At 45.2% G+C, this 13,199-nt stretch overlaps 1 protein-coding gene across 6 annotated transcripts in view; it reads left to right on the top strand.

Annotated features, from left to right (window-relative positions):
* The first annotated feature begins 207 nt into the window (after window positions 1–207).
* LOC107263067 (mushroom body large-type Kenyon cell-specific protein 1) overlaps window positions 208–13,199 on the top strand; it is a 53,684-nt gene continuing 40,692 nt past the window's right edge. For 2 of the 6 annotated variants that reach the window (XM_015729888.2, XM_015729885.2), the window contains exon 1: window positions 9,995–10,573. Coding sequence is in view for 1 of the 6 variants with exons in the window: in XM_025080408.1 (XP_024936176.1) it covers window positions 11,516–11,648 (133 nt within the window). In the remaining 5 variants the exon portion in view is untranslated. Of the gene's footprint in view, window positions 491–9,994; window positions 11,649–13,199 lie in introns of those variants that run through there. The other 4 variants (XM_015729884.2, XM_025080410.1, XM_015729887.2 and 1 more) reach the window with 3 other exon arrangements.

Raw genomic sequence — 13,199 nt, 5'->3', positions numbered from 1 at the left:
AATTTCCTCGCTTAAACTATCACGATCCACGTGTATCCCGAAAGGTGCAGCAAGCGAAGAGATGTTATTGGACGGTTTCACAAGGCGCGTGGGCTCGCCGTCAAATTGCCTTTGGTCGATGCTGTATCGTTGGTGTGAGGTAGGTTAGGGAATCGTTGAATGTTATCTGAACGGACGGTGCGCGTAGACGGCCAGTACGGAACAACATGTTGACCGAGTCAGCGAAACAGACACTTCAAGTAAAGCGAGCAAAGTGTGTAGTTTAATTTCAAATGAAAGCACATGGGTACTAATTTTTGGCTTAACGAACATACATACGTTACGTTACCAGCAAGATAGTCATTGGTGTTACGGATGATTTAGCGAAAAGGAAAAAGCGAGTGTATTCGACGAGTAGTGCACAACGTAAAATAGTGACAGAACGTGTTCAATCTCAATTCCTAATTTTAATCAAGAAGAAGGATCATAAGGATAACAAAGAGGAACAAGGGTAAGCGCCATACCGAGTATCACTATGCATATCAATACCGCTATAGTGCATCCGTATGAAAAAGAAGCGTAATGAAAAGTCGAAAAAGAAAAAAAAAAACGAAGTAAAAGTAGGAATATTAGAAAAAGGTCCATGTCTTCCTTCAGCGGAGGATCATTGATCTCCGAACACTGAGTGGATACTCAATTTTTGTATTGATGTTTGCATATCCGTCATAGCCGGTATACCTGACGTTATACATAGCGCAGTGCAGCACATCGCAGCGCGATTTGCTCAAGTGCAAATACAGAGGGTTCCTACGTTCTTGGTATACATATTGGGGTAGGTCGGCTACGGAGGACAGAGCACGCTTTGTTTGTCAGGAGTGCTTCGAGCACGTAATCATGCCGGCAAAGCATTCCTCTCTCCCTCAGTTTTATTTCTCGATCCCTATCCCTTTTTTTTATCCCTCTTCATCCCCCCTTTATCCCTTACAGCATTCCTCTTTAACCCACCCTATCGATATACCTCTTGCTCAGCCTCCACCTTCCCTCCCGCTCACTCTCTCCGTATATCCATATATCCCAGTTAAATTGCATATGGGCCGTTTCGCAAATCGAGTCTCGATCGAACCGTACCGATGATTCACGACACCTTCCGACCCTTGACGGCAGCAGACACTGAGAATTCGCAGGAAAGTCTTATCGCCTCTGTTATTTACTATTCCTGCTTGTTCCACGCAGTCGTAAAAGTGACAGTAATAGAAATAGCAACGATAGAGTAAAACAACCGCTGCCGGTGCTACCGGTAGTGGCGGTATTACCGACCTATCCCAATCATTGAATTATAGCCAGGTGAAAATGATAGTGAACAAAAAATAATTAAAGTAAGATCCCAAAAAAAATTATGGGTATGCATATTTAAAGTTTTTTTTTGTTTTTTCTTACTGGCACACCCTGTAGAATGAGTCGATCGTAGAGTGACGAGTAACCGGTATACAGGCTGGCTTGCCGGCCTGGTACCTACATGAAGTGCGCGCCATTGAAACTCACCGAGGCGAGCGAGGTGCGCCGGTATTTTCGGGTGACCGTGGCCCTGCCCTCTCTTTGGATTCGTATCTCTGTCTCGCTCCCTCTCGCTCGCGCGCGCACTCGCTCGCTCTCTCGATCGCTCTTGCAGCCGTGGCCACTTTGTGTGCCACTCGCTGCATTCGGCCCTCTCGGTTCACGAATGGAGGCTGAACCAGAGGGAGAGAGAGAGAGAGAGAGAGAGTTTGACAGACCAAGAGAACGAGAGGTTGCCAAAAAGAGAGTGCGAGTGAATACGAAGGAGGATGAGGTAGTGAGAGTCGACGAAGGTGGTAGAGGATGAAGTACTTGAGCACAGGGAAGGAGAGGGATCTGGGTTGGACTGCAGAGTGAGGGTCAGTGGTACCGACCGTTTTATATTCGGCACTGCACTCCATGTTAACCCAGGTCAGTGCAACCGAGCCACCACGTTCAGAGACTCGCTACGATACGAGCATCCTATCGGGCTGCGCTACCTGATAATCTATATGTATATCTTTCTCTTGACTAATCTAAATAGATTACCAGTATCGATATCGGTACTGACACATCGCTTTTTGGACGTTTCGTCAAATAATGAAAATCGGAAATGAACTTTAGATTACAATCGCATGTTTCTGGAGCTTATTTCCGACATGTGTAGTATATACATTGGTATACGGGAATCGGAGATTTTATTATGGGGAAATGAGATTTTTATAGGTATTATGCGTTATACATTTTTTGACGTTGCGTCTTATGTGAATTATATTAAAGATTTTTTTTCAGATAAGGATTTTTGTATCTTGAACTCTATGATTTTTAAGAATTTTGCAATCATCTTCTGTAATTATCTTTCCATTGGTATTTACTGTATCGCTATAGTGAAACGAGTGTGTAACTGAAATACTAAGAATTACGGTAAAAGATCGTGAGGATCCGACGACGGAAAGCGAAAGCGAACGTTGAGACGAGTCGATCGTGTTCTTTCGTCAGGCTCACCGGCCATGGAAAACCTTCCTTTTTCCTACGAGTCTGTCCTATCGCGCGAGATCGTCAATTTGATATCAGTCTGAAGCTATATATATATACACAAGATAACGTAAAATCATCGTACCGTAAATTAACGGCAATCAAGTCGAACGATACAATTAATAATTTGCAATTTTATAAAAACATTTTGTAAAACTACAAAAAATATTTTATAAAAAAATTACTCAGAATATCAAAACCCAAGATCTTATAACTTACCTATAGGAACGGTAAAGAATCGATAATTTGAAAACTGCATAAAAAAAATCATCCATACGTCCCCTCCCTCCCTCTCGTTAAATGTAACAAATATTAAATCGAAATACGTTTTTCCAAAAGCTGCATAAAACCGACCAATTGCCACAGCTCCACGCAATTAGTTACAACACCAGTTCCAAGCAACGTAAACTTTTCTCATCAAGTACGAAAAAACAGGCGACAACCAACGAGACATGAAAAATCCAACCGGAAAACAACATAAAACAGCATAACAGGACAACATACCCTTCGGAAATAAAGGGGTGGCTTAACTCAAGCAGTAGTTTCGCCCGTTAGCCGCGTTTAAAACAGCTGCCAAATTTCCCTCTCGAACGAGAGAGTGAGAGTGACCTATCGAGAGCGAGTGTGTTCCACATAGCACACACTGTCCATACTCCACACACATCGAACGGATGTTGCACATGCAATCACACGGACGTTCAAGTTCCCCGGCCATTTACATGCAGTCGTGCCACCCCGTGGCACTTATATACCTAAGCTGGCTGTATACCGTCCCGTACATCCTATGTACACATGTACATATGTACATATCTACATACATATGTACCATGTCGAAGCTATATGGTCCCCTCTCTATCTGTATCTGGCTATATTCCGAATGCACCAACATAGACAACCCGGTACCTCCATACCTACCTCCCGTCACAGATGCATATGCATGTGCACCACCAGTGTGCACTCGTGCACCCAACAAACTCACAGCCACTGAATGCATCGGTTGCCGGGCTGTGACGCTACCAGCCCGTGTTCCACTGTCGTACAGTCAGTACGTATATGTATGCACACTCGGCGGCGCCCCACTGCGCAGTCCGGATTGTGTTAAGTTCAACGATTTACGTTCGCGTAATTAAGAGACCGCGACTCTCTCGATTCTTGCCCACCGATCGATATGGGGTCCCTAGACGGGGAATCCGCAAGTTGGCACCATTGAAAATATATCGAGATACTCTGCCTTCGTTCAAAATAACCATTCTACTGATATATATAGACACAAAATAAAAAGATTTCAGGTAAATTAATAATACCAAAATTTGATCGTTGTAAATATGGTATTTACGGGCTAGGTTAATTAATCGATGTATCGGATCACAGGGGTGTCCGATATATTTCGCAAATCAGCAGGAGCGAATTCTACTCTCGTTTCGGGGACTCGTGCAACAAGTAGTAACGGCGTTTATAGTGTCAGCCGGTGGGATATGTTGAAGCTATATATATATATATATATATAGGTACTACTATGTACATAGAATCGTGAGCATATATATGTAGGTCGAATGAGCAGCGTCAGCAGTGTCAGCCGGTGGGATATGTTGAAGCCAGGAGCGAATTCTACTCTCGTTTCGGGGACTCGTGCAACAAGTAGTAACGGCGTTTATAGTGTCAGCCGGTGGGATATGTTGAAGCTATATATATATATATATATATAGGTACTACTATGTACATAGAATCGTGAGCATATATATGTAGGTCGAATGAGCAGCGTCAGCAACGGGAGCAACGGTGGCGGCAATCGTGGCTAATCGGTGTACGTATGGCTCTGTGCATGTGCGAAAATCCGAAAATTTTCAAACTGGGATAAAGCGGGGTAGCTCGTTGATTGTAGAACTTTTAAATATATAGCAGGACGTGTATACTATACGTGGTATATGGGTACCAGCAGTTCCCGTATAAACTGTGCATGACTGAGTTTGTACATAGTAATGCGTATATGTATATATGTACCTAGACTCAACATTGCGTCTATTTAACTAGCAGTCTATGTATATACCTATATAACGTGTAGCCAGGATTCTTGGCGCAACAAGTAGCCAAGCCCAAAATATGAACGGATCAATGTCTAGGCCCGTGTCTGTTCTTTTTCTACCTACGTAGTCTCACGATTCTTCGTCCGATTTGAATGCAAAACGAGAGGGACTCGTCTGCCCGTCTCCTGCGCGACTCCAGTCCAGACAGCGCACAGACTGTAAAATCATTCTGAATCGCTTTAACCTACCAGCGCTATACTTACCGTACTTTATTCTGAACTTCGAGATTGCCCGTAACTATGATATATCGTGAACGTCTTGTATATATCATTCGTATCTCATTTTCATTAATTGCTCTTTTTATCTTGTCTCGAAAAAGTTTACATAGACATTACTTTTATTGGAACAATTAAGTATGCTAATTTTTTAAGGTTACTCCGGGTCGGCCATCATGATTTTTTTGTTTCAAGATTTTACACGTGACGGTTTTTTTTTTTAAATAACTTACATGACCCGTTTTCAATTGTTGGACTTGTGTCGATTTTCGCCAATGGAAAGTGCTAATTTGCCGAGATGCTGCCGTGACGTTGGCAGTGCAGCGCGGCTGATACGATAAGCGGAGATACGGTCAAGGCCTCTTCAGAAACGCCGTCCGTTCCCTTTCTGACACGCTGAATACCGCTGAATACCGCTGAGTACAGCCTTTCAGAGACGAAGGCTGTTCTGGTCCCTGTTTCCCTTTCCTCTTGAGTATCTCTTTCTCTCTCTCTCTCTCTCTCTCTCTCTCTCTCTTTCTCTTCCTGCACTCGCTCAACCCTCTTATGCCCTGTTCCATCTACTTTGCATTTCGAATTTGGCATCGTATCTCAAGTGACCCACTGACTTTACAAATAGGTAAATTTAAATATTTTTCGTTACCCTGAACACAGCTACAAACAACAATCGGCACTGTTAAATATATTCGAATATATTTGTTCCCCACTTCAGAGCACTGCTTATGCTCTAACTAATAGAAAACTATCGTTAATTTGCAATGCCGATAAAGTTCCCATGAATTTCGTCGGTGGTATCAAAATTCAAGGAAATTACGAAACTCAACCGGTCGTTGCAGGATGCATTGCATATTAGAGTGCACTTCGCAGAAACGTGATATTTGAGTTTATCGCTAATTAATATCGCACGTAGAATCAGAGTACTCTCTATCAAATATATATATATATATATATATATATATATACACATGCAAAACTGCCTGACGTATATATCAGGACTTAGGTAGATTAAAAGGTAAACACAGAGCATTCAGCTAAAATACAAGATCTTCGTGTATGCCCACGATATTTTTATCCCTTGCTTTTCGTCTGTCTTTTTCTTTTTTTTTCTCTTTTTCTTTTGTATAAAATAAATAATTCATACGTCTTTCTTCTCGACGGTATAATTTTCAACTGGCACATTTAGCCTTGCTCGCACTCGCGAGACATTGCCAATATATCAGAGACGTCCCTGAAAACGTAATTTCATTGATCGGTCTACATTCGCATTAATATCCAAAATTTAATCGGGAAAATTAACTGGACCAAATTTTCCATCGTAGAATATATATCGTTAGCACTGGGCGATAAAGTAAACATTAATTCGCGCTTCGCGAATTGTAAAAAAAGAAACACAATAGACATTACCGTATAAATTCGCGATACGTTAAAACAATTGGCGGATCGATCCTTCGGATTGTCTGGTAATAATCCCGATACAACGTAAATATCCCAAAGTCGTGACTTTGGTTCTGTCCCGATTTCTTCGTCGAAACGCACGTGAAGGTGAAAATATGGCGGTAAAGAAATTCGATAGGGCCTTAAAGGCCCCCTCAAGGCCCCGCGCGTACGTGACTGGGATCGACTTCCCCTCAAATCTAATGCACAGGAAGATTTTGTGCGCGAGGCTCCGCCTCTCGCTTCTATCCGACCCATTCTAAACAAATGAATCATGCTCCAAAATGGCCGACTGAATTTAGACGTCACGTGGTACGTATCGCAACACTCACGCATAGGATACGCACTCGCTGGACTTAGTGTATATATATATATATACGCTCATTCATATATGTATACACGTATGCAATGGAAGAGAGAATAACTCTCTTTCTATACCGACTCTATGTGTTTCTTCGGCTGGTGTGCTCTCCTCCTTCTCCCCTCTCTCTCTCTCTCTCTCTCTCTCGCAACCAACTCTAGGAGCTTACCCAGTTCACGGCTCTATACGTTTATACAGCCAGTCAGTCCTATTGCGTGATGTTTGCTATTAGCAAAAACACCAGATTACGCGTTCCCCACTGTCAAACGTCGCGTTCGTTATCATTTACGAATTTTTGTCATTTACGTAAGTCACAAGCAAAATGAAAGTCTCGTAGAACGTGGTCTCGGGCGAATATAAAATTGACGTAATTAATTAAATAAATTATTTTTTTGGGTAAATTTAAAAATACTGCCAAATTTTTGTCAATCGGTACAATAGCCTGATAAGGATATTACCACGAGGGCGAGCAGGGGTGTGTAATGAAAATTCTGATCGATCAATGGGGGCTCCAGGAGGGGGATCTGACTGATCCATTGGGGAACGTAGGTCTGACTCGAATTGGTATTACGTAGGTGACTCGGTAGGCGTTCGTAAGAAATGAAAAGTGTCTTTTTTAACTTTTCGGTATAGGACGCAAAGCATTGGCTAGGAAGAGAAAGGCACCGAGCAGTGGCGGTGGCGAAGTGCGGTGCACATAGAAGGCCAGGAGGAATTTAATGTCAAGTATAGGATTGAATTAGCGAGGATGCCGATGGGGCGCGCCACACTCCTCGTCACGTTTCTGGAAAACACATTAATTTCGACGGCCATGGCGACGCTCGACGTTGCGTAAGCGTTGATCGCGATGGCCGCCTATATACGGTCAGACGTCTTGTCGAGTAGCTCGGATGGACCGCTGCGCGCACTTTGGGTATATCTAATCTTCATGCACTTTTGACAGCCATCTTGAAACCCGACCTCTGCCATCTTGAAACGTATCCCACGTCAGCTACGAATTTCTTGGACTGTCTCGAGGCTCCTGTGACTCCTTGCTCTCCTTTGTGTGTCTTTATCATCAAAATATGAATTTTTATTATTGCTCGTTGCGAAAGAAAATTGCTCTCGCAATCTTCATGAGGATATATTTTTATTCGGAATTTATTTATTTTTTTTTTTCTTTCCTTTGCCAATCAACGAAATTATCTTTCGAACGGAATATCCAAAGGCGGTCGTTCGAACGTTTGGCAGGATTGTACGCACGAAAAGTAGCGAATCGTCGTACGCGCTTGCGATTAATGTTTAAATTTCAAATCGCAGCGGCAACTGCATTAAATTGTCTTCTATTAAAAGTGTCATGGCCACAGCGCCACAAAGGAGCAGGGATCGTGCGGTTCCCGAACGCTGGCTCTCAGTGTGCGCGTACACGGACGTACGCTTCACAATTGCGCGCATACTCGCGCGAATTCCATACCGAACCTCATATACATATTTACGTGTATGTACACATAGTATATGCGGTTATGTACCGCCATCCACTATAAGAACAAGAATAAAATCGAACAAGGAAATGAAACCGAAAAAGACGAAAGAAATATTGGAGATAAATAAAGGAAATTCCAAAAATCATGAAATTACATGTTTTTCGTATAAATTGCAAAATTTTATTTTAATTGTGCAAATTATATATTAGGTAACCTAGCAATTTTAAGAACGCGGTATCTTGTACATTCCTATACCTGAGATGCGTAAGTGCATTGAATTATGGAAATTACATATAAGCCGAGCACATGTACAGGATAGCCAGATTGCGTTGGAACTGAAGATAAGGGCCCGAAGGCTGATCTCTAGCTTTGGTTCTGTACAGGTAAGGTACGTACCAACGAAAGATACTTGAGGACATTGAATGGCGTAGCTGATGCAGCTCGTGTCGCAGCTGCAGCCAGTGTAGCCGGTCGGATATGAATGAAGAGGAACTTGGGTAGCATCGCGCCTACATTGACGAGTACCCCGCGTATCAGGTCGAGTACCACAAGCACACCCTATAGCCGGGAAGTGGATCGATGAGGATCGAGAATCGCGGATACTGCGTCCAGGCTGCACCGCCGTCATGACCCTCCCTCCTCGTGGCGCCTTCTTAGCCTTCTTAGCCTTCCAAGTGTCCGTACGGTGGTTAGACACACAGTGCCAGGGAACAGTAACGTCGATTGGGAAAACCGAAGGAAAGTCCTCCGTGGGTCCGGATACGAGGAAAGAACGAGGAGAGGGAGAAAAAGGGAAGAAGAGGAAAAGAGAAAAAACAGGTCCGACTCTTTCATACCTTCCACCTCGAGTTCCTCATTCAGCTTAAACTCCCCATTCACCGAGCCAAGGACCCTCCGATCAAAGGTCCCCCCCCCCCACCTCCCTGTCTCTCTTTAGCGTACCAACTCCGTAGGTTGAACGAGTTCCAAAACAGAAAGTATCTACGTACCACCCTGGAGCACTGAGAAACCTCGGTAGACTCTCACGTACCAAAACTAAGCGGGAAATTCAAAAAGCTTGACGTTAAAGGTGTACGCTCTAAAGTGTCTAAGAACGTTTACGTACTGTAAAGACGTACAATATAAAATTCGTAATTCGACACTCTCGACGAAGTAGCCCAAAGGCTCGATACTTTTGTGCGACCCTGTACAACGAAAGGTACTCACACGGGTGAACTCGGAAAATGTGCAATTGGACCGTCGTCGACGCCGTCGTGAAGGATATCTACGTACGGAGGTATACCTATAGACTGCAGTATTAGTTCTGTATGCGTACACCGCCGAATGTCACTGTGTCACCATATAGTAGATGGCGCTGTATGCTCTTGGAGAAGAAGCGAAGGTGGCGGCGTGGCGGAGAGTTTGCAATGTCGGTGCAACGAGCGCGTCCCTGTGTTCGGGTCGGATACACGACGCCATTGGTGGTTGTGTTATTGGTGGTAGTAGGAGCCGGCAATGGTAGAGGTATAGTAACAGTACTGTTACTATACCAGGTCGCTGTGGTGGTTAGTTGCATAGGTGACGTATAGTGTATAGAGTAGCGCGACTAGTGGTGGTGGTGATGGTGGGGTTGGACGACGACGCTCCTAGCGCGCAAGCCGCGCTGGCGGACGCGGATGCAGTTACGGGAGCGCAGCGCGACCCAACGCAACTCGCAAAACGCATCCAGCCGGAGCAGTCGAGAGCACTCTCTCCGTATCGCGCGACTCAAGGAGAGGTGGCTTTGGGAGGAAGAGGAAGAAGAAGAAGAAGAAGAAGAAGAAGAAAAGGAGATAGAAAGACGTGTGTGTGTGTGTATATATATATATACAATATATATGAATAGATATATACATACATATACATAAGGAGAGGAAGGGCGTCGAAAAGAAAAAAAAAGCGAGGGAAAGAGGATTAAGGTAGAGGAAGAAAAGAGGAAGTGGAGAACGAAGAAGAGGAAGAGAAATTGGAAGGAAGTGAGGATCGAAGGAAGGAAGACGCATGCACGGAATGCACTCACGCGCGTCAACGCTGCTGGACAACGCGAGAGGGAGTAACTGAGAGAGAGAGAGAGAGAGAGAGAGAGAGAGAAAGGATCCCCGAGGGAGACACGTAATATAAAGGAAGACAAGGGAAAGAAACGGGAGTGCGGATGGGAAACTGTACATAAGGTGGCTGTCAATTTGATATGGAATCAAGAATGCCTGGAGGTGCGCTGATTATAAATGAATATTGTTGGCACGTCGGATTGGTGTTTCGTCCTTCCGGATGGTCGCTTATCGAGTTGTGCACGTTGTTGTAAATTGTTTCACGTTGTCTGTGGTGTTTGAGAATCGACGTCGGGAGACGTGAACGTTTAAGTGCGTCGGCACGCGGCGGCATTATCGCGCGAGGCCGCACGACGAAAAAGCCGACGAAAGGCCGCACATTGTACCGGACCGATAGAGCAAGGTGAGAAATTGCAGTTTAATGTTTTGAGGTGGCTTGCGAATATTCGTTGAAAGGAAAGCGAGAGCTCGTGCGAGGAAAGGCTCGTCGAAAAGAATAAACGCGTAACCGGCGCGAGTGAATCCTTGGAAATTCGATCGTCTCGTGACTTTGGAAAACACGGTGCCTGCGTCACGCGTCAAAACAGCAACCGATTCTTCTTTGTTCCCGAGCGACTGCCGGGCTTTCGAATCGGTCGACGTAACGTGATCGCGTCCCAAGCAGATGAGACGTAAAATTGAAAAATCAACTCCGTGCAAAGTGAAGGTCGTCGTAATCGAAAAAGGTACATGATCTGACACGGTGGCCGAGTATTTCCAAAATCAAACGAAGAAAATTATCGTGCGGAAGGGTTACGGTCTCTCCTGTGAACCTGTGCCGATCAACAACAACAACGGTTCTCTCTTCGTCTCTCTCACTCGATCCCTCGTGTGCCTCCCTTCTCCTCTCTCACTCTCTCTCTCTCTCTCTCACACGATCCACACGAGATCCACACGAGGAGAGGGCGCGCGCGCGCGCCCGCGCAACGTTTGCCTTCCTCTCTCTCTCTCTCTCTCTCTCTCTCTCTCTCTCTCTCCTGTGATCGGTTCCTCCCCTCGCCCCCCTTTACTTGTTCGCTCGGCTACCAGCCTCCACCGGTACGATCGGCCTCGTGCTCGACGCCGATCAAACGCGCGACGCCACGACGACGCGGACGTCTTTCGACGTGTCGTCGGCAAATCCGAGGAAGAAAAGAAGGCGCGACGCGTCGCGCCTCGTGGAAAAAAGGGAAGAAACTGAATTATCGTTATCCTCGGTTCTAACGGACGCGCATTATCGTATTGTCGATCGACGTAGAAGACGGTGGTGTTAAGGTGCGGTTTTGAGAGATGCTAGACATTGACTCGCGTGCAACTGCGGGCTCCGATGCTGCGAGCTCGTTTCACGGAATTCCAAGCCGATTCCTCTGCTGATTCCAAGTTCCTCTACTTTCGTCGACGTGGGAAAACACACGGGAGGCCTGCGTGCCCGATCTCTCCTCTGCGCTGCGGATACGACAGTGAGTAGACAGTGGTTAATGGCTCTTACCAATTTTCGTGCTTGATCGTCGTACGATCGGCATTGCTTTATGTGCGCATAAAGTGTCTCTGTGATCACGTGGATCCGATCGGTGAGCGATCGAAGGCTTTTCCTATAGGATCACCGGTGCGTCGCGGAGGCGGGTTCGCGGGATGACCTTTGCCCACCTCCCGTGAGGAATCGGCGGCACGGAAATATGGTTGTTCGTGTTCGGGACGTGTGCGGCCCTGAGGATGAGGGAATTAGCAGTGGGAGGGGGGGATTGTAGTGAGATTAAAAATTAACCCATGCAAACGTACGAGGACGCGTGGTAGCCATTGTTGTGCGGCAAAATGGCCGAAATATCGCAGCCTCATCCGAATGGAGTGTGTGCGCGCTCGTGTTTTTCTCTTCTTCGTATCTATAAGTGCAGTGGCTGTATCAACCTTCTTTCTCGTCCTTTCTCCTCTCTTATTACTCCTACTTCTTTGAATCTTCTTCTTCAGACACTTTGTACATGCACGAGCATTCCTGGCATCGGCCCGTCCGACCGCGTCAAGCCGTGGTGGAACTCGCCTTTTCCCAGGCGCAACTCCCGGAAAGGCAGGAATCGTCCCCTTGGAAACGTTCCAGCGGCATTTTCTTATCGCTGTTTTGTCTGCTTGTTCCCACCTTTTGTACACTTCTGTACCGAGTTAGCTGACCTCGATAGGATTTTACCCTATCGCGCGACTCTTAAACTTCTCGCCCCCGATCAGTTTCCTACGTCATTACTTGGCAAGCACGTGGTTCGATAATTGGCCATGATACCCAATATCGCGATAGGCGGTACGTAGAAAAATCATCTGAAAAACTTCTATTGTGCTTATTTCTTCAACTTTCTGCAGCACGTCTCGGGACGTCGTGTGCACGTGGATTTTCGAGATTGGCCATTTTTTCAATTCTACGAATAGCCTCACCACTTCTCTCTCTCTCCTTTCAATTCTAGTCTTTTTTTCTTACTCTTCGTGTATTTCATATTCCTTTTATTCCTATAGCGCAAAGCACGTGCGCCGCCGTCGTGTCACTATCGAAATCTACCTAATGACTCTCTTCGGATCTTCTTGAGAAATCGCTAAGGCACCGAGTCAGTACGCACTGTGCACTTACCGTATGTACAACGAGCAACGAGAGTCTCGTATCGCGACTCGTAGTCTATTCTCGGCCTGTCGCACGTCCTTGCGTCGTCGTGCCGTGTAAACGGACGCGCGATTAAGGCAATTCGCATTAGACGATCCACGAGACTGCGATACTCGTCGCATCTTTTGTCGTCGCCATGAGTATAAATACATAGTAATAGTCATTGCAACTTTACGACCTGCGTTAGCAACGAGTAGCAACGAGTATCGTTTATTTCAGTTTTACGAATTTTCATCGTATCAACGTTTTCGAGATGATTTGCGTATTTAAAAAAAAAAATTTTCACGCACTTTGCTTATTACGGATAAAACCGTGAGTTACATTTCTTTTACCTAAATATCGTTAAATGTATTTTTTTTTTTTTTTTTTTTTT

Source organism: Cephus cinctus, unplaced genomic scaffold (assembly GCF_000341935.2).
Source record: "Cephus cinctus unplaced genomic scaffold, Ccin1 Ccin1_scaffold0132, whole genome shotgun sequence".
NCBI classification, from domain to species: domain Eukaryota; kingdom Metazoa; phylum Arthropoda; class Insecta; order Hymenoptera; family Cephidae; genus Cephus; species Cephus cinctus.
The sequence above is the reverse complement of the archived record's forward strand: the minus strand, read 5'-3'. Positions and strand labels throughout refer to the sequence as shown.